At 34.1% G+C, this 26,610-nt stretch overlaps 1 protein-coding gene and 1 pseudogene across 1 annotated transcript; both read left to right on the forward strand.

Moving 5' to 3' along the window:
• Positions 1–476: 476 nt before the first annotated feature.
• On the forward strand, positions 477–1,501 carry LOC121236167 (dehydration-responsive element-binding protein 1E-like). The gene has a single exon (XM_041132696.1). The coding sequence runs from the start codon at positions 517–519 to the stop codon at positions 1,264–1,266; it is 750 nt and encodes a 249-aa protein (XP_040988630.1). The 5' UTR covers positions 477–516; the 3' UTR covers positions 1,267–1,501.
• A 17,437-nt stretch (positions 1,502–18,938) lies between these two features.
• LOC121233963 lies at positions 18,939–26,216 on the forward strand (annotated as a pseudogene).
• Positions 26,217–26,610: the final 394 nt, after the last annotated feature.

A 26,610-nucleotide genomic window follows, 5' to 3' on the forward strand; every position in this document is an offset into this window, starting at 1 on the left:
AAAATATTAAAAAATTTAAAAATTTAAAAAAATATGATACGTGCGTAGGATTGCTCCAACGCAACAAACAAAAAATAATCGACTTGCTCACTCACACATGACATGTCCACAAAAAGAAACTTGAATAAAATAAACGTGCATGCTATTTTGAGTAAGTAAAGTATGCCAGGTCATCGAAGCTTGAGAACACGCTCGGCACACTTGACTTACTAAGCTAAGGAAGGTGGGCCCGAGAAAAGTAGTACTGAACTATTATTTTTCAACTAGAATGTGTCTGCTCGCTTTGATAGATAGTCAGTGGGCTCCAACTTCGTCCAACTCCGCGTCCGAGTCGTAGCTGGACATCACGTGTCCTAAATGTTGCCACACCAACATATAAAAAAAGCACTCCTTCTCCTCCGTTCCTTGCTAACTCTAAAGTGCTAGACATATACGTAATCACTACCACCAAGAAGCAATTCAAAACACTTTTGCGGCTACCTACCACCTTGCTTGCTTACGGTCACTCACTCTCAGATGCAAAGTTTTAGCGAATTCTCAGACCCCCATCCATTCGTCTCTAATCCGGCGTATATCGAGAAATCGGAGAGTTCTCCCTTGTCTGACGCCGGCAGCTCCGCCCCAAGAACGGCTCACTCGGACGAGGAAGTTATACTTGCCTCAAGCAGGCCCAAGAAACGAGCTGGCAGGAGGATTTTCAAGGAGACGCGACACCCGGTGTATCGCGGAGTCAGGAAGAGGAATAATAACAAGTGGGTCTGCGAGGTGCGTGAGCCTAACAAGACGTCGAGGATATGGCTCGGGACGTACCCCACCGCGGAGATGGCAGCACGGGCACACGACGTGGCCGCTCTAGCTCTGAGAGGAAGGTCGACGTGTCTCAACTTCGCCGACTCGGCGTGGCGGTTGCATTTGCCGGGTTCTAGGGACCCGAAGGAGATAAGGAGAGCTGCGGCGGAGGCGGCGGAGGCCTTTCGGCCAGTTGAGTTCGGCGGGGACTGCGTCGGAGATGTAGGGAAAGAAGAAGTGATCAAGCAATGCCAAGAGAATTACGGAAGTATTGAGAGCTGTGTGCAGGAGGAAACGAAGATTGTGCAGGAAAATGTGTTGTACGTGGACGAAGAGGCACTGTTCAACATGAGGGGCCTGCTAGTGAACATGGCTGAAGGGCTACTACTGTCCCCACCATCTTGCCTAGATGGTGAAGCCATGGGGAATGATATGGGGCTGGATGCTGAGGTGTCACTATGGAGTTTCTCCATCTAAATTTCCCGTTTAGAAAAAAGCAGCTTCCATGGTCCATCTCCCTTTGACTTCGTTTGAGCAATGTACAAGTTTTTCAATCGATACACTGTCAGGGCCTAGCAATAGGAAATGATACAGATATAGGCAGCGAAAATGAAAATATGGCTTTAAGTAAACTGGGAAATAGAACTATATCATTAATTCAATGTTTGATTCTTTAACATGTTATAAATAGACCAAATTATTTGTTTCTTTATCTGTTGTCTAATCTCTTTTTCTGTAAGTATGTCCGTATAATTCTTTTAACAAGTTTTAAATATATAAAAATAAAAAAGTTTGTTTCTATATCCGTTGTCTAATGTAATAGCTTTCATTGGTTCACATATTAAGAAATTTTTCTTTTAAAATAATATTACATAAAGTATTAAAGTGCGTAATTTTTGCTGGCAAGGAAGACGGCCTCCACCGCTCCACGTAGCCTATCAAACAGCAGCTGTCAACAAATCAAGTCAAAGCCCCATAATTATTAGAAATCATCCCGAGTAAATTAGTTCAAAATCGATTGAGGTATTCTACGGGTCAATCATGCATACATATATAATTGCGACTCAAATTTGTAAAGATTCCATTCCAGACTCACACTGCACATCCATACATACATACATATGTATATATTTATATATATAATATTGTGGAGTATCTTCTTCTAAATATGGGGTTTACAGATAAATATGAAGAAATTTCTCCTCCGACTAGGACTTAAGTTTGACCTTTGAATCTTTAAGCAACAATTTCAAAGTGGAATAAAATTAATATTTTGAATATTCTAGCCGGAGAAATTCAGATTCACGATTTCCTCAAAGCCATGCATGCATCGCAGAAGCTGATCGAGAAACATCCACTACTCTTTTTTTTTCATCTCCAAAATTAAGCAGCAGGTGCATGCAATACAAAATCGCATCTAACACACATGGTGCATGCCTGCATGGCTGGTGATCGTGGTGCATGAGAGATTATTGCATATGCATTGGTAGCTAATATTCCAGGGCCCGTACGTACTGCGCCCAATAGCTAGCTAGCTGCATGCAGTTATTAGGATATTTAAATCTTGCAATTCTTGCATGCATGCCACGAAATCCAATTTTTTTGTCTCTGCTTTCGCGATCTGCAGCTTAAGTTGCAATCCAAGTTCTGTACGTACGTACATACCTGTGTTTTCCCATGTTAAACAGTGCAGGTTCAAATAACTTCATTTCTTGAATTCAAAAGCAACATAACATATATCTGTTGGTTTAAATTTGTATTTGGAAATCGATATTCTGAGAAGAAGTGTTAAGTGAAAACGAACCTTTTTTTTTTATCAACTACATAAGATGAACCACATGTCTTTAAGATTGTTTGCATTTTCCAAACAAAATGCAAAGCAAAATGCTGGATTAGTAACAGATTCGATATCTGTTTTACCTATCAGGTACGTGATCATAAAAGATTAGGTCAATGGATTCATTGTCTTAAGAAGCTTTTGAAAATGTTGGGGGCTATTAATGGCAATAGTGGTTTAAAAATGTTGGCATTTTCAACGGGAAAATTGAGTTTCGCGCTTAGTTTGTCTATTTTGTACTCAATAACATACTAAGTTGACAGATTCTCTGTCACAAGAAAAATCTTAACAAAATAAGCTTTAGAACTCATTGATCTTTCATTAAAAAATAAAATAAATATTACACGTAAAAAACAATGTGCAATATATATCGGAGAATCAACCGACCTAATCTTTTATCAAGAACAGGATGGTTGAATAATGAATTCCACTGTTAATATCCATACAAAAACTTTCCACCTCCGCATTTAACGTCTTTGCAAAATACAAGGAAAAACTCGTTGGACATTATATTATATACTAGCTTGGACCCTTGGTAATCAACCCAAGCAATGACATCATGTTGAACACAGACCCTACAAAAATGCTTGTCACGAAAAAATAATTCTTCACTACAACGTTTGCAACGAGCCGCTGTACTTAAGTTACAACATGAATCATGTGAAGATAGAGTTAGCCTCCGTTTATATGTTGAGATACATTGAATTGAATCGTGGATAATGGTATTTTATCGGTTGATGTATTATTGAAATAGATTTAACATTTTTAAATAGGGATGAATTTTAATTTTTAAATTAAAATGTATAAAATATGTAGAGTTTAGTTTTATTTTTTATAGATATAAAAAATTGAAAGATGGAAAATTGAAAACACAACTTTACGGAGAGCTAATGCATTTTCGCCTCTGTAGTTGCCAATTACAAGTTGAGATTGTAATCATTCATTCATCACACTGCACGCGCACGCACACGCACACGCCCCGCAAACTGGCCCGACAAACACATCAACTCAAAGTCAATCTTGGCCGCCGACTGCTCCTGAGATCATCGGGTTATAGGATGTGACGTGACGTGGACTGTGAGAATAGAAATAGGAAAAGCATCTGGACTCCTGAGACCGGACCCAGGCTAAGTTTTGTTATTAGAAAATGGTAAGTTATCATACAATTTAGCTATGAGTTTCACTCCGGCCACCGCTCCCAGCAACCGCTGGAGCTACCGTTAGTGGTTTTAGAATTTTTTTTATTTTTTATTTTTACATGTATTTTTTTTATACATTTAAATATTTTTTAAAAATAAAAAAATTCATAAATTTATTAAAAAGTATTTCTTTAATCATTAAATAAAAAAATCATATTGATAAAAATAAACAATAGAAATCATTGGTTAGAGTAATAGTAATCTTTATTTTAACGTGTTGCACCGAATAAACATGGCATACTTGTCGAGTCATTCCATGTCTTGTCCACGTTAAAACAGGAGCCATTCCTCCGTTTTAACGCACGAGAAATATCAAAAGAGTAATAATTCATAGAATACATTTCAAAACATATTTTATAATTGGTAGGACTATTATGTTACCTCATTCTTATTGTTAGACATGCCGTTCAGTAATTTTTTTTATATATTTTTTTAATACATTTAATATTTTTAAAAAATAAAAATATATATCAATACACTTAAAATCACTTCCTTAATAATTAAATAAAAAAAAATTTAACTAGCGATCAAAGTTGAGAGGTATAATTGTTTTATTCTTTTATAATACTAGTAAAGGGCAAACACGTGTATTACATGTGTGCCCAATTATGTAAATATAAAAAATATTTTTAAAAATAAGACTTATGAAATGTAAAAATATGCAATAATAAAAATAGATTAATATATACAATTATGAAATGAAATAGTTTTGTCTATATTTTAAGATTTTCTCATTGATCATAAAAATAATCACATATATTATATGCAGAATATTTATAATTATAACATAACAATTTGCATGAACATATTTATAGTTACACAATTTTTTATTACAGATCGAAAAGTGACTATTGAAGTTAATGTGTTATCATCATAATTACAAATATAAAGCAAGAACTATCTTATAATTACAAGATAAAAAATTTTATAAATACATCTACAATTACATGCTTAATCTTAAAACTAAATTAATTAATATAATATTAAACTATTTACAATTAAAAATTTTAATACACATACAACAAATATTGAGCAATTCTAATTAATAATCACAATTCCATATATTTGCAACATGCATTGTAGAAATAAATGCATTAAATATTATAAAATATAAACAACACCATCTATTTGTATGGATAATAATAAAACATACCTGGAGATAGGAGCAAATAAAATATCAGTAAAAATAGAGCCAAATAACGAATAGGAAGACAAGCACAAAATGACAAAACCAAAACGTCTGTTGTAAATAAATATATTATATAAGATCACGTAATCATTTCAATAATATATTGTTGTTTGTTAAATAAAGCTACACTAACATGTTAGAATATAACTTACTAATATTTTTTTTATTCAAATTCTATTATAATAAATGACTATTTAACTGTTATAAACAAAAATAATTATATAATAGGAATAAAATTTGTGAGATTGTAAAGAAAAGTTGTGTAATATCTTATTTTTTTTCCTTCATATATTGTTTTTCAATACTTTTCAACCTGGCCTCTGTTTATAAGTGAGAAAAAAATTAGGAGTAAAAAGGATGCCGTTTTAAGGAAAAGGAAACCATAAATTCAGTGGGCACTACAAATAAGGCACTATAAATAAGGCGCTATAATCACAGCGCCTCATTTCTCTTGCTTGTAGAGCTTTCTTTGCTCTATGTCGGTCTCTCTCTCCGATTGTCTCTTCCACTCCTCTCATTTCTTCCTTCACGTCTGCATCGCCTCTCTTCTTTCACTTTGTTCTCAACAACAAAGCACAAATCTCTCTGTGTATTCTATTTCTCCGCACTATACTTTCAATGCTCGCGAATCTGACATTTTTCAAATATGGAGAAAAAAATTCTGCTTGCATCTGATATGTAATGCTTTGGTATTTCTTGTTTCTTTAATATGTTTCTCTCACGTTTATTTACATCTTTACCTTCTTCAGTTGATGTTCATTTCTCTTTCTATTGTTCTTATTTCCATAAAGATCCGAAGAAACCTCCATACACTCAAAGAAATCTTGTTTAGATTTACGGTTTTTATTTTTTTCACTTCTCGATCGATGTTTATTTCTTGTTTATGAAATCATCTGAAAATATTTCTCTTATGAAGTTATGTATTTATTTTTTAGATGTATTGTTGGGATTTTTTTTTTAATCTTTATAAACATTACAGATTCTAGACATTCTAGTCTAGATTTACAAAGTTTTGGCTCAAATTTGCTAGTTTACACACTTAAATTATTTTGAACTTACTTTTCACATTTCTTGTTGCCGTTGTTTTCATTTCTCTAAAGATCTGAGCGGATCTCGGCACAAATGATATTTCTTGTTGCCATTGTTTTTATAAAATGATATTTATTTTATAAAGTATTTTACTAAATTAATATTTATTTTAAAATATTATTATATAATATATTATGAAAAGTAATGTATGTATATTTTCGTAACAAAAAATATAATTTTTTAAATGGTTTGATATTAAAACTGCACGTGGAACTAAAAAGTAAATGAAGCTAGTTTGACCCTTCTCTCTCTTTTTCTTTTATTTTTTTGGTTAACATTAGAGGAAGGATCCAATCCAAGATTTTAATTTTAAAGATTTGGATGTCACCATCAGGACATAAGCTTTTGACAAATGTAACTAGCCGTCATGACCACCATCGATCATACAAACCTCGACTTGAGTTTTCTTTTCATTGCGTTGGTCTATCACCCTATCTCTTATCAACTATTATTAGAGGGAAAATGATATTTATAATTATGAGTACAAAAGTATCGTACAATTATTTAAAAAAATAATAAATATAAGATATATATAAAAAAAATTAATTTTTAAAAAATAAACTCTACTCTTTTTAAAGTGACTGTATGGCACTTGCACATTTCATAATTATATATAACATTATTTAAATATCTTTACTTAAATAATTTTATTACTATTTTTAAATTTTTTTGTCTTATGTAAAATCTCATCTGGACATCATTCTCTTGGATTTTGAAAAGGACTTCGAAGAAACTATTGAACGCTAGCCTATATATCTAGAGAAAAAAATAATTGTATATATCAGTCATTATTTACTTTTACACCCCACACCTATAGGTGTTAAGTATTTGTATTTAAGTATTGTTTAATGTTAAGATGAGATGAGATAGGATGAGATTATATGAAATCAACTCAACAACCAAACAGGACCTAAGTTATCCTTCACATTTCACTCACTCCTTGGACAGGACTAAATAGACAAGTTTAGCTTATCATCATCAATATGACAATACTGGAGGTCCTTTACCATGTGTGATGGTAGTGGACATTTAGAAAAATTGCTATAAAAAATGAGGGGTGTGCATTGAATACGGATCCGGATAATTTGAAAATATCCAGATTCATACCAAGATTTTAAAAACCAGGTGAATACTTGTCTGGATAAAACTACTTACAACTCAGGCAGGTATCCAGTAGTGACTCTACTTTTTTTTTTAACTCTAGTTTTTTTACTCATTTTGCTTGTACAAAAATGAAGTCATTTTGAAACAAAAATTCTATGTTTAAAAAAAAAAATCTGGTTATGGATAATTGGTTAAATAACTAGATCCGAGCGGATAGAAAACTATTATACTCACTTGGGCCCAATCCAGGGGAATAATCATTCAGATTCACTTGGATTTTCAGGTTCTGAACCAGACAGAAAAAAAATAAAAAAAAATAAAAAAATTGATCAGGATGCACACCCTTAACAAAAATGGTTGAAAGTGTAGTTTCTAACCATACTAATTGATGCAACTCAATTTAAGTAATTTTTAAAGCAAACAATTAAAATAAAAAGTCACATAGGATATACAATATTACGAATCAGGTAATAAACCTATAATGAAAAATATAATTTCTCTAAAAGATTTTAACCAACTGCTGACAAGGTCGTAAATATGATTTGTAAAGAGTGATGCTAGATAAAATTTTAAGATATGTAAGCCTCACACACTCCCTTCAAAAGTCACCCTATATACAATCCTAGGGTGACATTTGATTGTGGCAAATGGCCCATAACTAATGGTAATTGTTGGGGATAAAATCAATAGCTAAGAATCTAGTCTAAGAATAAAGTCAATAAGACATAAGGCAAGTTGACTCAGACTCTTAAAATAAAATCACTTCATAAGATAAGTAAGATTCAATCACTCTAAGGAAGGAAATAGATATCTATAAAAAGAGATCACTACAAATCAAATAGAATCTCTTTACGAGTTCTCTACGCACGGTCTCCATCATGCATAGTGACTCTAAAGAATTATCTCTCAAGTAAGGTGTGAAAAGGTAAAATGCACGAGGCCCAAAATAGTTTTCATGGCCCAGCCCATTGAAAGGGTTATCACTGGAAGATAAAATATGAGAGAAGAAGATGGGACAAGAAGTGACTAGGAGGTGAGGGTGTCAGGAGGCATAGAGATGTCAGGAGAAAGTGGGAAACGAAGAGGGGGTCACACACGTAAAGTAGACATCTTTCACCACTGCCGAGGTGCACGCATGAAGAGCGTCAAATAAAAGGAGTAGGGTGCCTACAGTTTCAACAACTTATTTTACTGTAAAAAAGTATATTATAGTGGAATCTCCCTTGCCCTAATCCCCTGTGGACATAGGCCTAGCGTCGAACCACGTAAATTTTTGTGTTCATCTCCTCTTATTTTCTCTGCATTTAAATATTGTTCATTGCCATGAATGTACGCATCAACACTGTTCAACCGCACCGGACCACTGCCGAGGGCTCTGTACCTCACTGAGCGATGCACTGTTCGGAAGACTTGAGCTATTGCAACCTGGCCCAAAGACATGCGAAACACGACGTTAACAGTAGCACCGTATGTGTGATTGTTAACAATGGCGCCTAAATGTTGCCTTATTCCTCCCGTGATGTAGTGCGAGTCAGTACTTAGCTACCCGAAGAAAAGTTCTTACCTCCCTCGTAAGTGTCCATGGGTAGGAGTGGGTTCAATAACAAATTGCCTGAACAACTTACCTTCTTGTCGGATACCATGGGAAAAGGTAGGCCTAAAGGTTACCTTATCCGCATGCAGTGGAATGCGTGATCAACTACACAGCTGTCCGAATAACTTATCTCGGCCCCTGCTACGAAGAAGTGTGGGATCAGCACTAACCTGGCCCAAATTTGCCTTTTCCTGCTATGTCAAAGGGCAGGAGTGGGTTCAGAGTAGACTGCCCAAAAAACCTACCCCCCGTGGGGAGCAAAGGGATGGACTGAGCAAAAGGCCATCTTGTTCCCCTCGTGGAGGAGAGCGGGTTCAGCCACGAGGCTACCTGAATATTTACCTTGACCCTCACCGCGGCAAATGAGGAGACCAGCCACATCATTGTCCGAATTACCTCCCGGGGAGAGAAAGAAGCGCTTTGGTATGAGGATTTCCGACCTCTTCTCGATGGAGAGTGGAACGAGTCTATGGACCGCTAGAATAACGAAGAGAAAGACGTAGACATCACCAATAGAATCTCCATCAGCGAAATCTCAACCAGCAATTTACCTCTCTGCGAGGCAAAAAGGTAAAGATAGAGCTAAAATGTCACCCTATCCCTCTCGCGGAGGAGTGCGGGTCGGCTTTGGGCCACTCAAAGACAGAATCTCCACCAACGGACTCTACATCAGTGAAATCGCCATCAGCAACTTACCTCCACCCGAGGCGAAAGGGAAGAGTGTAATGCCTAAGACTACTCTATGCCTCTCGCAGATGAGTGGGGGTCAGCCTTTGGCTACCCAAAGACGAAATCTCTAGTGGAATCTCCACCAACGAAATCTCCATCAACGAAATCTCCACCAACAGAATCTTCATCAACGAAATCTCCACCAATGGAATCTCTAGCAAAGGAACGTCATCTTCAGCAACAGAATGCCAAACGGATAGCGCCTTAGACCTTCACCACACCCCAATAAGACAGCTCAGGTTTGTGAATTTCACACTCGTGATTGGAAAATATTTGCGCTAACAGGTTTGACTTTTGTAGCATATTTTACTTACCTTCATGTGATGGTCAATAGGCGGGTCCAGCCTTAAGGCGGCCTAGCCTGCCTTAAAGCAAAGTGCAGGTCTAGTCTTCTGACTGCCCGACATCACTTTTAAGACAACATAGCGTGGTCGGACATCTTTTGCTTACCTTCCCGTGGGGGTCAACAGGAAGGTGCAGCCTTAAGGCGGCCCAGACTACATCACAGTGAAGTACAGGTCCAGTCTTCCAACTACCCAACATTACTTTTGAGAAAGCATATTCACCAGCAGAAGCGGGGCGTTCACGCTCGAGCCACAACTGTTGCCAGCGAGTTACCTTCGGATACGAGCCTTCAAAGTTAACAAGCCTCCGAGCTCCACAATAGCCTAAAATAGACCAAGAGGGTCGACGGGCTCCCTAACAGCTTCACACGGGTTACAACAAACAGACTCTAACACTAACCACAATTCACATTGAAAAAGAAAAATTCACCAACGTCATCGAAAACAAGGATGCTCGAAGAACATATGCCCTTCAAAAAAAATTAGGTCAAGTCTAGTCTCATGAACTGCTTGACCATCTACCATTTTTTTTTATAAAAGTCAACATGTGGGAAAGGTCAAGGACCGTCGGGCCTCTCAGGTGTCCGAATAGGAGGGCAAGTCACTTGACTGCTCGGCAACATTCATTCATGCTCTGTGCGATCAAGTTTATCTCCCGCTTATGTCGTCGAGATTGGGTTCGTGCTCACACTGCAGACAGTCGAGCCTACCTCCCACTTACCTAGCCAGGACAAGCTTTGCGCTAGCGTTCTGTGCGAGCTCGCCAACCTCCAGCTTACCTCACCAGGACGGGCTTCGCGCTAGCACTCTGTGTGGTCACGCCTACCTCTCGCTTACCTAGGCATAACAGACCAACTTTCGTACGCACTCCATGCGGTAGAGCCTACCTCCTGCTTACCTCGCCAAGGGCTTCGCGCTCGCACTCCATGCGGTCAAGCCTATTGTCTGCTTTCCTAGTTAGGACGGGCTTCGCGCTAGCGCTCTGTGCGGTCAAGCTGACATATGGCTTACCTCTACAGGGTGTGCACGTGCCTTGCGCATCTTATGCGATTGAGCCCATCTCCCGCTTAATCCTGCGTTGGAAATTTTTACTGTTTAACGCAAGAAGAACGAGTTACCAGGGCCAGTTCCCGAAATTTATTTCTCTACAGACGGAGGCGGATCAATTCAATTACATATTTTACCTTTCAAAGATTCTCAAGGTCACAAACTGCCTTTAAGAATCGCAGACAACTATGAAGGAGTAAAATACACTAGGCTCAAAATAGTTTTCAAGGTCTAGCCCATCAAGAGGGTCATCACTAGAAGACAAAATATGAGAGAATGAGAGGGGTCAAGAATGGACTAGGGGGTGAGGGTGTCAGGAGGCATGGACGTGTCAGGAGAAAGAGAGAAATGGAGAGTTGGTCAGACAAGTAAAGCAGACATCTCTCACCACTACCAAGGTGCACGCTTGAAGAGGGTGAGATAAAAGGGGTAGGGTGCCTTGGTTTCAGTGACTTCTTTTTGGTTTGGACTTCTTCTAACTCTTCGGTTCTTCTAAAACTTCTTCTTCAACCTGAGAGCTCCAGAGATAACCTCTTCTCTAGCAAATAGATCTACAGCTCTCATTGCATAGTAAGAAATGAGAGGCTATGGGAGACTGTAAAAAAATATATTACAGTGGAATCTCCCCTCCCCAACCCTCGTGGACGTAGGCCTAGCGCCGAACCACATAAATCTGTGTGTTCATCTCTTTTTATTTTCTCTGCATTTAAATACTGTTCACAGCCATGAATGAATGCACTGACACCGTACAACCGCACCAGACCACTGCTAGGGAAAGAATACCTCACTAAGCAATGCACTGTTCGGAAGACCTGAGCTACTGGAACCTGGCCTAAAGGCATGCAAAATATGACGTTAACATGAGACATCATCTTTAACCTTCTGAAATCCTAAGTTCCTCCATTGTACTGAGATATTTGTGGCCATGATAGATTATAAAATCGCTTATTACAGTGGATTTCGCCCCTAAAGCCAAGTCCCTTGACTTGTGGCGAACAACGAACTGTGATAGTCCCTTGACTATTTCAACCCTCGCCCACAATTCTAAGTCCTTGGTCTGGCAACGAAGAATGGGCAATGACAGTCCTTTGACTATTTCAACCCTCGCCCATGAAGTCGAATCCTTTGAATCGCACGACAAATAATAGGCGATGACAGTCCCTTGATTGCTTCAACCCTTGCCAACAAAGTCGAGTACCTCGACTCACATGGTGAACAACTGGCGATGACAGTCCCTTGATTGTTTCGACCCTCACCCGTGAAGTCGAATCCCTCGAATCACACAGTGAACAATGGGGGTTGACAATCCCTTCATTAATTCAACCCTTGCCCAAAAAATTGAGTCCATCAACTCGTACAACAAACAACGGGCGCCTACAGTCCTTTGAATTTTTTGACCCTCCTCCACATAGTCGAATCCCTCGACTCGCATGGCGAACAACGGATAATGATAGTCTCTTGACTACTTCGACCCTTGGCAACAAAGCTGAGTACCTCAACTCGCATGGCGAACAACTGGCGATGAAAGTCTCTTGACCGGTTCGACCCTCTCCCACAAAGCCAAGTGCCCTCTTACTTGTGCCACAATTCCCGCCAGTGGGTTATTTTCGAGAACGAGCCTTCATGCTCCACAACTTCATCGCATAGGTTATCTTCGACAATGAGTCAAGGGGCTCCCTAACCATTTAACATCGGTTATAGCAAATAAGCTCTAACATCAATATCAATAGAAAATAATCTCAATGGGAAAAAAATCCGCTAACGCCATAAAAAAACAAAAACGTCACTATCAACGGAATTATGCAGTATTTGCTAATGAAAGATAGTTGCATGCAACCATCTGAACATTCGATTGTCAGGCAAACGTTCATGCAAGCAAACTTTGCGGAGGCCCATCCTTGATGGCCGTTAATACAAATTTCATTGATCCTCCTTGAGGATCACACACGAAGATCTCCCTTGCATTACACCGCAGCCGGAAACTAGGGACAAACTTCCACTATTTATTTTTTCTATTGACTATCTCTATCATGCCTTGATTTAAAGATACTCAAGACCTTCTTGTTGAGCAAATTGACCTTAAGAATCGAGGACATACTATTGGGGATAAAATCAATACCCAAAAATCTAGCTTAGAGATAAAGCCAAGAAGATATAAGAGAAGCTGACTCAGATTCTTAAAAGAAAAATGTTTCATAAGGCAAACAAGACTCAATCTTTCTAAGGAAGGAAATAGATCTCTATAAAAGGAGGAGATATCTATAAATAAAAAAGACTCTCTCTACACTTCTCTAAGCACGGCCTCCACCTTGTGCATAACTCCAAATGATCTTCTCTCAAATGAGGCATCATTTTCAACCTCTTGAAAGTTCAAATTCCTTTATTGTTTTGAGATATATGTGAGATAATGAGTAATCTTAAAATCGCTTATTACAGTGGATTTGCCCCCAAACAATCTGTGGATGTAGGCTTCATGCCGAACCATGTAAATTTTTGTGTCTCTCTATTTATATTTTATTCACTTATTTATTAACTATTATCATGGATGAATGCAAAGATATCAAATATTACCTTATCGATGTTCGAATCATCATGATAGGTCGAGACTGACTATTTACTCTGTTTTGAATTTTTACATGCATATGCATGAACACTAATATTTATAGCGTAAAAGACACGTACACGCGCCAAAGTGCGTGTAGGGTGGACAGTCTTCATGGAAGGTAGCATATCATTATCATATTTATATTTATATTATCACTAGTAGTGATGAAACGTCCAAGGGATGTTTGCCCACTGGTGACAAAATATATATGATCATTTTATAAATATATAAAATATATATAGATAGAAATAAAAATAACATAATTGCATTATAAAAAAAATTATATTTTCTTACAAATTTATAAATATAACTCAAAAAACACAGCAGCATAAGAGATGAAAAAACAGAACAACTACAAATGACACAACAAATAAAAAAACTTCAAAAACAAAGACAACAAAAAATCACAGGAAAAAAAAGACCCAACATTGCAACAAAAAAATACACAAATGAAAAAATATACAAACAGGAAAAAAAACGACATCACATAACCAATATAATAATAATGAATAATGAAATAAAAAAAAATTATCGTGTCTCAGACATGACGCTATCATCACAGCTGATTGTAACAAGTGAAGTGCATCAAAACACTCACTTAAATCGGCCTTAAAAAAAACAGCTTTAAATCTTAAAAAACCAAAGTGAAATTATCTTTCATGGTATAGCAAACGAAAAGAATCCATATATTTCTTTCATAGACAAACAAATACTACCCATTAAATAATAAAAGAACACAGTCTTTTAAAGTAAAAATAAAAAATCATATCTTTCATCAAAACTTCTACCAAAAAAAATAACACCACAAACATGAGACGACCGAACAAAAATTTATTTACCTTTTTCCAGAAGAACGAAGTGCATCATTGACAATTGGAAAATAACAAAAAAAAAAAAAATGCAAGTCTTAAAGCAACATAAAAAATGCCATCCAAAAAAAAAAAAAAAAAAAACCACCACAAAAACCAATTCAAATCAAATCTTCAAACACGGCAAATAGAATCCAAATCACAATAATACTAAATAAAAGTATTATGTAGTTACAATGAACCATTCGCATTAAATGGCTGCAAAACTGCACCCAAACCCATATTGCCTTCAACGAAAAGTACCACAGACTGCAATATGGCCATCCAAGTGAGGATTGCCCTGCCACATCGATGGGGTCCCGTTAAAGCAAAACCTACAACCCCTTTAAAAAAGTAAACTATCCCTATATAAACAGAAAAACACAACACTACATTGTACCTGAAAAAAATAACTTCAATCAACTCAAACTCCACAAAACAAAATGAATCAAAATGAATCAAAGTTGAAAAGAAATTCATTCAAAGAATTAAACCAATCAAGAACATAAAATTCAAAGAGAAACAAAAACCAACAATAGAATCATAATTTATAAAAGTATTTTTATTAACAAATAAAAATATAGAATATGTCTTTTTTGGTCCATAGTTAACAGTTATATTTTCTATAGTTACTATAGAAAAATATATTTATAGTACATGTTAGCATCCAACAATGGCTTTTTCTATTGTTTATTCCCATCCTTTGTAAATCCTTCAAAAATGAAGAAGTTAAAAAATGCATGAAACAAAAAACTAAACACATAAACCCATAATATCCAAATCTACAACACACACAACCCAAATTCCTTCAAAGAACTAAACAATCAAGTGCATAAATTCAAAAAGGGAAAAAAAAAAGTATGAACAGCTGAATTAAAAAATAAATGAAGCAGAACTTAAAAAAATGCATGGAAGGAAAATGCAAAAAGAAAGAGAGTTAAAACCGAAGAATAAAGGCAGAGAGAGACGGTTTTAAATTAAAACCAAGGCATGTATCTTGGGAAAGGAAAATGAAAAAAGACTAAAATACCCCGAAAGACCAAAATACCCCCAGTTAAATGGACAAAAAGGCTAAAACATAAGGAGAAAACACACACAAAAATGGGAAGCTACATGGACGACAAAAATCATTGTTCATGGCTATCCACACTTATTATATATAGTATAGATAAATTAATAATCATATGTTATAACGAAATAGTTGAGAAAAACAAACCTTAAAGTAAAACTCCAATGTGAATACTATTGTTAGAAACCCTCTACAAAAAATTAAACAAAAAGTTAATGTCTCACAATGAATATATTCACAAAAAAAAAAAAATAATAAAATAATGCAAACAAATCACAAAATGTTGTAAAATAGGGGATACCAACCTGAAATAAAGGCCAAAACCAGTTAGTCGAAAGGACAAAACCAATTAGTCATCACGACATCAAATGAAAAAGACAACAATTTAATAAAACAAAAATAATATAAAACAGTTATATACCGGAAATCCATTTATTAAAATTAGTTTCATACTATATATTAATTTTATAAATGCAGTTATAAAATTATTACAAAAAATCACTAAAGATTTATACAGAAATGAAAAAAATTTACAAACACAATCCTCAAACTAAATAGTCCAAGAAATTTACATGCAGTGTAGAAAATTAATAACGCACATGCAGTGTAGAAAAAGCCTGAAAAACCACAACATGCAAGCAAATAACATACAAAAAGAAAGCAAATAAAAAATTAATAACACACATGCAGTGCAGAAAAAGCCACAAAAACCACAACATGCAAGCAAATAACATAGAAAATGAAAGCAAATAACCAAACATAAATTGACATCCATCTAACTATACAACCAAAAAAAACCTCCAACGCAAAACATGCAAATCTACAAGGAAAAAATGAATATATTCACAATAAAAAATAATAAAATAATGCAAACAAATTACAAAATGTTGTAAAAAAGGAGATACCAACCTAAAATAAAGGTCAAAACCAGTTAGCCATCATAACATCAAATGAAAAAGACAACAATTTAATAAAACAAAAATAATATAAAATAGTTATATACAGGAAATCAATTTATTAAAATCAGTTCCATACTATATATTAATTTTATAAATGTAGTTATAAAATTATAACAAAAAATCACAAAAGATTTATACATAAATGAAAAACATTTACAAACACAATCCTTAAACTAAATAGCCCAAGAAATTTACATGTAGTGTAGAAAAAGCCAGAAAATCAATACGTGCAAGCAAATAACATACAAAAGGAAAGCAAATAAAAAATTAATAACACACATGCAGTGCAGAAAAAGCCACAAAAATCACAACATGCAAGCAAATAAAATACAAAAGGCAAGCAAATAACAAAACATAAACTGACTTCCATTTAACTACACAACCAAAAAAAACCTTCGACACACAACATGCAAATCTATAGGGAAAAAGCCTCATCAAACAGAAAAAATATATTTTTTCAAAAACATTTGAATAACAAAAACAAAGAATGGAAAATAACTCACAACATGCAAATCTACAGGAAAAAAGTCAACAAAGACAAACACAACGCTGCAAATAACAAACGCGAAGAGAGAAAACCCAAACTCAGAGAACTCACAACATGCAAATCCACAAAAAAAAAAAATCAAACAACCAAAAAAGAGAAGACAAACCATCAATGAAAAGAAAAAAATAATTCATAACATGCACACCCACAAAAAAAAAAAAAAAAAAAAATTAACGAAGACAAACCCAATTCTACAAATAACAAACCCGAAGAGAGAAAACCCAAAACCGAGAATTCACAACATGCAAAAAAAAAAAAAAAATCCATCAAATAACAAAAAAAATTATATCTTTTAAAAAAACGAAATGATAAGCAAAAAAAACCGAGCTCAAACAACATGAAACCCACAGGACAACTCACGACATGCAAATCTGAAGGAAAAAAAAAATAAACAACCATCAATGAAACCAAAAACACGAAAAAATAGACAACAAACAATATTGTAAAAAAAAACCGAACAGACCCACGAAAAAATATATTTTTTCACAAAAAACACAAAAATCCACAACATGCATGCCCGCTACATGCAAATCTGAAGAAAAAAAAGTTCATTTTTTCAAAAAAATAAAAAAAAAAAAACAAAGAACCCAAAACATCTAAACCCACAACATGCAAATGCGAAGAGAAAATTTTATTTCCTCACAAACAAACAACACCCAACATGCAAACTATGTAAAATCTCCAAACGAATGGCACCCACAAAAAAAACTCAGCAAACCGTTGTAAAATCCCCAAACCAACAGCACTGAAAAGAAAAAAAATGAAAAAAAAAAAAACCAGAGAGAGAAACCGGAGAGGGAGCGTCTCTTTCGGAGAAGAGAGAAATCGTGAGAAGACGACTCATATGCAAACAGAGAGAGAAGATATAGCGTCACTTTCGGAGAAGAGAGAAGAGAGAGCTTTTGAGAAAGAAAAAGGCAGAGAGAGTTAAAGTGGAACAATAAAAGTAGAGAGAGAGGATTTTAAGTTAAAATTGAAGGATATATCTCAAGAAATGAAAAGATAAAAAGATTCAAATAACCCAAAAGACTAAAATACTCCTAATTAAACGGACAAAATCACTAAAACAGAGATAAAAAGGAAAAAATATACAAAAAATAGGCAGCTATACGAAAAACGACAAAATCACTTTCAGGACTATCCACACTTTATATTAGTATAGATATTCTACATAGTCAACGACTGGTCTCGCACTCGTCCAAAACACCCAATGCCATATATTTTCAATAAATTTAATGTGTGAAATTATAACTCATTGCCAGTAAAGCTATAATAGGTTGTTTAGATTCGCAAAACACTTTTAACTCATTTCGATTAAAATTTTCATAAATTTTTAAATAAAATATAATAAGTAATTAATTTTTTCAAATATCAAAATAAAAATTATATTAAAAAATTATATTTTAATAATATTTTATTTAACATCATATTTCATTTCAACTCAACTTACTATTCAAATTTTATTAAAAAACTTAACTTTAAGATCTGGTTTGGATGTTGAATTGAGCTGAGATAAATTAAATTTTTTATAAAAAATAGTGAGTTGAGATGGTGTAATGAGTTTTGTGAGACTCATCTAAGATGCGTTAAATATATTTATAAGAAGTTAAAAAATATTGTAGATCTCGCGTATAAAGAGGTATTAATTTAAAAAAATTTGTAGATTTTATATATAAAAATGTTTTAAATTGAAATGAATTTAATGTTTTGATTGTTAAGTATCGTAATATTAAATTTAGTTTAAAATTACACTGACGTCAATTCAATCTAAATTACAATCGGCCTAAAGCGTTCAAAATTCACCGGAACGAAGTTTCCATTCTGCTGCTTCTTCTACTAGCTTAACCCTATCCCTCACTCATGAGTTGTTTTCACTCTGATGATCACCTAGAGATCTTCACCCCCTGATGTCTGAAACCACCTCTCACTTTCTAGCCGTGATCTTTTCTTCTCTCGTATATAACTCATACACTTCCTTTCTCTGTAGCTGTAAATTCCCCTAGCCGCCCCTTCTCCTCACATTACCTCTCAAGGGTTTCTCAAAAAAGTAACTCATGAGCTAACTCAGAAGGTGCATTTATGGAACCTTTTGTTTCTTTCTCATCCACATAGGTACTGCAATATACTTTAAAGCTTGAGTACCACAGCTTTTTTCGTAATCTATGTCGCTCCGCAATCTCTGACTTTCATCTCTCTCTCTCTCTCTCTTCGCGGTTTTAGCCTACTTAAACCCTTTTACTACGTTACAGCTCTCTGACCTACTAAATTTACAATGGCTTCGACTGATCATTCCAATGATCATCAGAAGCAAAGAAAACCGATTATGATTCAACGGAGGCCGATGATGCTTAAAGATTACCTCAGGGACGATCTCCTGAGCTCCTGTTCATCCAACGGTTTCAAATCGTTTCCGCGCCGACAATGCTGCACTACCATCCGATTCCTTCTGGAGGTCGATCTCAAGGCGAGCAGGAAACAACAACTACTCCGTCGAAGCCGGTCCAAGGCGGCGGCTTCCACTACCATCTCCGCTCTGCAGAGAGCTTCGGAGGCTGTGATCAGCGCCGTCAAGAAGCAATTGCCGTTCCACTCCCTTAAGTTTCATTCTCCGTCCCAACGAAACGGCGATAAAAAGGGACTTGTGCCTAGAAGCCTTTCGAGGAAGCTCTTCTTCGGAAGGAGCTTCTGGAGGAAAACCGATAAGAGAGAAAACAATCTCAGAAGGTGGAGATTGTTCCGTGACATTCTAAAACAACAAGATAAACCGTCGGATCATCACTCCGCCACCAGTGTAGTCGGTGGCTGGGTTTCAGTGAGTACAAGCTGTAGCAGCAACACTGACAGCTGGGCTGAGAGTGAATTTACCTCGGAGATTTTAGGGTCTTCGAGTGGTAAATCGGAGAGTTCAAGCGAAAACCACGTGGTGGGTGGTAAATCGGGTCCACCGGCGAGAGGGATCAGCAGGAGCATAGGTGAAACAGTCGGTGAGGATTCCATTTCAGAAGCAACGACCGCCGACTTCTCCGGAGCTAACGCAAAGGTTAGAATTTTTTATTCCCAAGGAATCTTTTGTTTTCGCCACAACTTATTTAATCTTTTATCTCATTATAATTTTCATAAATTTTTATCTAAAATAAAATAAAAAATTTAATTTTTTCAAATATTGAAAGAAATAATATTAAAAAAATATTTTATAAAAATATTTTATTTTATTTTTATAAATTTTATCTCGTAAAACTATTTGTATTTTTTATTTTTTTCTCAACAAATATATAAGACTCTAGATAGAATAACTCATAAAAATAATATACATTTTCTGCCTTTTGTAAGTGGTAAGCCATTCTTCTAGGATTGGATGCAGAGTCAAACAATTTTTTTTTTAATATATTTGAGAGAAGGGAATTTCGAACTCTAAAATTATATCAATTAGGTCAGACCTTTGACAGAATCAAATAACTTTATAACAAGGGAGACGTACGTGCACCTAAATTTAGATGTGAATTGAAATTATAAAAATATGTGATTTTTATATCAAATCTTTAATTATAAAGTTTTCCAAAATTCTTCAAAAATCTAAAATTATAAAGAAAAGAACGTTTTTCTGTATTAATAAAAAACATGTTAAATTTGTCATGATTATTTGAATTGGACATGATTAGAATCAAGTAACGATAGATTTTAGGGATTTTGAAAAGTTTTGATCGGAGTGAAAGCACATGTGAGCTGGAGCTGGGCTGCTGCATGACTTTCACGTGTGGGGTCTATCTTGGGAAATGGATACGGTACGACTCGGAGCACTGTAATTAAATAGGGTCGGGCGTTCCGATGCCCGGCCATTACGCGAGATCCGGCTACGTGTCGTTTATTTACTCTTATAACACAAACGACCATTTTGTTTCAGCATACATAGTGATGTATTGGATTGGATCACTCCCTCGATCTACCCACTCTTGATCTTGAAGAGGTGGAATTCCTCTCCTCGTCCCTGGTTAGTGGGACTTGGGAGAACATTGATTGGGTTTTGGTGGGGTAGTTTGGGAAGTTTGTGACCTTCGAGTTTGATTGGTGGGTTTACGGATTACGTCCACTTGTTATTATCCTCTGTCGGTGAGATGAAGGAGTAGTGGGTTTGACTTTGGTTTGGTTTTATAAAAGTGGCAATATTTATGAATGTATACTGTTTTGTGGGGTTGGCTAAGTATTATTGTATGTGGGTGGTTTAAATTAGGTTAAACAAGATAGGTGGCATATTAATTAATTAGGTTTACTTATTGGACATATGTCCTATTATTGTCAGGTTTTGGGGGTTTTTAATATATGACGGGAGTTAGACATATTAGTTTATAGAGATTTTTAGTTATTTCAAAGCCTGAAAGATAAATTAATGAGAAATATTCTAATTATAAAATGATTATATAAAATAATTTTATAAATTGATATTGCTTGATATGATTTGTCAGATTATTAAATTAATTTTATTGTAAAAAAGATATAACGAATCACATGAAATTACATCAATTTATATAATTATTTTTAAATATTTACTTTATAATTATAACACTACTCTAAATTAATTATGAAATTGTTAGTAGAGCCCTTCAATTTTACCGCACAAAAAATTTAATTTTTTTATTTAATAATTTTTTTATAAAAGTTTTACTTAATAGTTAAGAAACTAATTATTAGTAAAATTTTATATAATTTTAAATTTTTTTAATGATTAAAAATATTAAAAAGTATTTGAAAAAATTTAAAAAAAAAAAAATACAACTAACTGTACGTGAGCGCTTGCCGGCCTGCTAGTATTAGATAAGGTGTACGTACGTAGCATGAACTGACCGACATGACTAGACTTGTCCAAGGTTTTGCCCCACGCTCAACAAGAAACCCATTTTGCATCGCGCGGTTCCGTGCATGAACTTGATAGTTGATATATATCTTTATGAAAATTTTATTCATTATTTTTTGTACTATACATCATACATATCTTTTTATTATTTTATTTAATAAATATATAAAATAAAGATAATGAATAAAAAAATTCAATTAATTTAACAAAATTAAAATAAAAACATATATGGCGTCTGAGATTGTACGTAGCAAAACTTATCCGTTTATGGGTGCAACCTCTACATGTTTGCCCATGATATCACATCATATATATATATATATATATATAGTCATTTTACACATCCTCCCAGGCTACACTTAACTTTTTATTTTTTTTTTTTGTTAAACTAAATGGATTCTTTTATTTATAATTTATACACCATATATTTTGTAAGAACAAAATTAAAAAAAAAAAAAATCATATGTAATGTATGGTATGTAGTATATGGATGATAAATAGAATTTTTTATATATATATATATATATGATAAGAATGATGTTATAGATAAGAGAAATGATATTTATAGTTTTAAGATGTGCAAATCTTGTTTTATTTAAAAAAATAAATAAATTTGGATCAATATGAATAAATAATTTTTTTAATGGTGGATTTCATTTTCTTAGAGGGAGTCATGCGTGTAGTTTGCACATAATAGATAATATATAGGACATTCTTCCTTGAAATAATATATTATAGAGATTTTAAAGCGTAGACTCTTATATAAAATTCGCAGGCTCTTAATAATTAGAAATTTTTTATTATCAAATCGGTATATTGAGGATATAATAAAATATTTATATGAAATAAGCTGCGTTTAAATGTTGAACTGAGTTTAATTGAGATGATAAGATATTGTTATAATATTATTTTTTAATATTATTATTATTTTAAAATTTAAAAAAATTGAATTGTTTATTATATTTTATGTTAGAATTTGAAAAAATTGTAATAATAAGTTGAGATGAGTTGAGAGTAATTTAAATTTCAAACATACCATTTGAAATATAAATTTTAACACGTGAATTTTTTAAATAAAATTTTATAATTTAAATTATGTTGGGTGGTGTGCTGATTTATACATAAGCTTGATAATATAATAATTTTAATAATTTGTATCGTATTCTTCCCCTATAGTAGAGCATATATATGGCCGTAACGTTTTTTGTTCACGATAGATATGTTAGGAAGCTTGCAAATGAATATTCAGATTTCTTCCGTGACTATTAGCACCATTTTTAAGAGATTTAATTGATGAAATTGATATTATGGAGCATAACAGGATTGGTCAAATGAGAAGGAGAAGGAACAATTCAGTCCCGTATCTGTGCTGGATTGTCCATTTCACGAGGACGATGAAGACACGAGCTCGCCTTCTTCCATGATAAACTTGGCCGCATTGAAGGTACGTATCAGTACGGATCTCTGAGCATATCTTTGCTTGTGTATGCGACCAAATACTTTAATTATAAGAAATTTTATAAAAAAAATCTATAAATTAAATAATTCGATATAATATATTATATTATAAAATTATTTTTATTATAAAATAAATTTAACATATCATATAAAATCATACAATTTAAAGGTTTTGGCCCGTCCAAAATTTCTTGAAAATTCAAAATAGCCATTAAATTTTATACACAATTCTATGTATATATAAATTAGCCCCCAAAGAATTAAAATTTCTGTATGCTCTCTAAGGGTTTTTAAAATTTCAATATACAAAGAAATGTCCATACAATTTTTTTTTTCCTATAGCTCCTGAATTTTGTAAAATTTTTATATATTATCTAATTTTAAGGATGTGACCCACAAAAATTAAATTAAAATTAAGTTTAGGATAAATAATAAACTATTAACATGGATCCCAAACTAAGTTTAGATTTCTTAATATGGAATCCAAAATGAAATTACAAGAAAAATTATTTAAAATTGATGATTTATATGAAAATAGTTGAGAGATTTTGTCCTCTAGACTTCATTGAGCATGAAAAAAATTTTTTAAGGTCTTAATTTTAACATTCTATATTTAATATGTCACAAAATATCTAGATTTTACATGAAATTTGATGAACTAACTAAGATGCTAGAATGAAAATGACATTCTAAAAGATTACTTGATAACTTCTATGAAGAAAATAATTTCTAAATATTTCATTACAAAAATAATAATGGATGGATATTATTCCATGAAATATTATCATAAAAAATCTGAAACAAACATGATTAAGTTGTGTTTTTTGAATTTTATTTCCATGTATATGTAACAAATTATCGAGATTTAATTTTATATATAGTCATGCTTTATGATGTTTTAATTTTTTTTCATTTTATATAAACATCTCATGCGACAGAAAAGTTGCTTTCTTAAAAAAATCCGTTGGATTTACCACTAAAATCATGTTAATTTTTGAGTTTATTTTTGTAAGATCTATTTGTGATCATAGAACTTTTCAAATTTGCGAGAATGGGTTGATCATCCTTAACATGCATAACGGCACCCATGGAAACTCAGTTAATTCTGACTGGTTTGATTCTTTGCATTGCAGTACTTTATGATTACCAAATACAAAAACCATACTATTAATTACGAAGTTTAGATATGCACAGACCACTTACGTACTAGCTAGGCCTTTGTGCAGGGAAAGCGGCTGCTTCATTTCTTCTTGGCTTACCTATATATGTAACTATGCTGTATGTTAATTAGTGCAATTGTGTAGATTATTAAAGGCCGTAACCTAGAATACAAAGATTAGGGAATAAGTTTGCAGTTGCCGAGTTCTCTGCTTAATTACCGACAGATAAAACATAAATTAAGCTAAACATGACACGTGGAATAAAAAATAAGATAAATGATATACACTCAAAGAGTGGGTAAATGCCGCACATTTTTTTTAAAATAAGTGAAAATATATGAGACTCACATAAATAAAAAATTAATTTTTTAATAATATACTTCGCTATCTTTAAAATATAGTACACGACACCGACATAACCTATAACTGTATCGAAGATTACTCCGTAAAATACATTGTTTCTCCAAGACTCCTAAATGACTCCTACTCTAGCTACTACCGATCCATTGCATGCAGCCCACATTCATGCATCTCTCTTCAGCAGTTGCCCACGTACTCCTTGGATTTATCCCCCGTAGCAGCTACACAACCCAAAAGGCTTCCTCTGTAGTCTTGGGCGACTCATGCATGCTCGGTAACATAGCAGTTTGAAAATTGAAACTTTGAATCTCTGTCTTTTGCTCATATCAACAAGACAATAACTAAAAGAAAAGGAGAAGTACTGTTTCACATTTTTTTGGCTTATGTTTTAGTGATTTTCAGTAATAGATACAGGCTTACACTACAAAACTGTGCTGTTTGATAGGAGCATGCTCTTATAAGTAAAATAGCGTATTGGATGAATATTTATCTGCCAGAAACGTGATGGACAGGCACGAAGCAAAAGCTTTCCCACAAGATGATCCGGCAGTTTGAGTGTCTTGCTCAACTAGAACCAGTGGACTTGGAAAAACTTATTGCGCTGTCTGCCGGCCTGAACCATGAAGCTCCTCATGAATCACTCGTACAAACTTGCTCGATGTCCACTCTGGAAAACAACACCTTTGACAACCAGACAGAGAAAAAGGCTGAAGAATTGCTTGACCTCATCAACACAAGCAGTTCAGTAAACGGTGCAAAATTCAAGGCTGACAATCTGTTGTCGGATTTCTTTTGGGAGAGAATTGAAGAAAATATTAATGCAAGTGCAAGCACCAGTATAAGAGGTATTGTTAATGGATTTGAGCGTGAGTTATTGAAGGTGGCAGAAGATTGGCTTAGCGGGGGGAATCCACTGGAGTTGTTGTTGGGTTGGGAAGTGGAGGATGGGAGAGAAGTATATGTTAGGGACATGGAGACGGGAGGGAAGTGGAGGATATTGGTTGAAGAAAAAGAAGAGTCCGGATTGGAGGTTGAGTTCGAGGTTTGGATTTCTTTGCTCGACGAGCTGGTACTTGACCTCTTTTCATGATCACGGTCCATAGATGAATGTGTTGGCAAGTCATTGGCTTAATGACTAAATACTTAAGCCAGTTAGCTAGAGGCAGGGACTTTTGACCCCTTTTTTAATCAAAATTAGGGGGAAAATGGTGAGTAGAGCTGGAAAGATTAAAGTATATGGAAGCATGCAATTGGAAATTGAAGGAATGAGATCTATTTACTTGCTTACTACAATAGATTTCATTCGTTCATTTTCTTAATATACAGGATATATCAAATAAATTTTTTAGCAAACATTTACATAATATTATTGGAGAACAAGAAGTTTGTATTGATCTTTAGTTTCATCTCAGTTAATACTTTTCCCAATAAATAAATATTCCTTTAGTTTCCAATGCCAAGGCTACTCCATCGATCTCTCTTACTCAAGTTATTCTCCAAACTTCTACTAAGCTTATGAGCATGAGAAAAATATAAATACGTAGGTACAAATTAGTTTCAATTTGAAACTATATAAAAAATAAAAAGAAATAAAATCTTAGAAAATCGTACTTGTATGACTGTGTAATTGTTAGTAGTTAATTAAAGAAAGAACTAAATTTGTACGTGAGAAAGTGTTACAGTCATAAAAAAAAAAATTCACAAAAGTAAATTTATAAATTGGTATGGCTATACGTGATACGTTATATCTAGTTTATAATTTAACATACCATATTAATTCTTGTCAGGTGAATTTATTTTTATAAAATTCCTTAATGACTAAAGTATTTCTCTT

The sequence above is a fragment of the Juglans microcarpa x Juglans regia genome, chromosome 6D (genome assembly GCF_004785595.1).
Source record: "Juglans microcarpa x Juglans regia isolate MS1-56 chromosome 6D, Jm3101_v1.0, whole genome shotgun sequence".
In the NCBI taxonomy this organism is placed as follows: Eukaryota; Viridiplantae; Streptophyta; class Magnoliopsida; order Fagales; family Juglandaceae; genus Juglans; species Juglans microcarpa x Juglans regia.

What these genes read in the sequence shown, in the direction of transcription:
- LOC121236167 (XM_041132696.1), top strand. Translation starts at nt 517, where the DNA reads ATGCAAAGTTTTAGCGAATTCTCAGACCCCCATCCATTCGTCTCTAAT.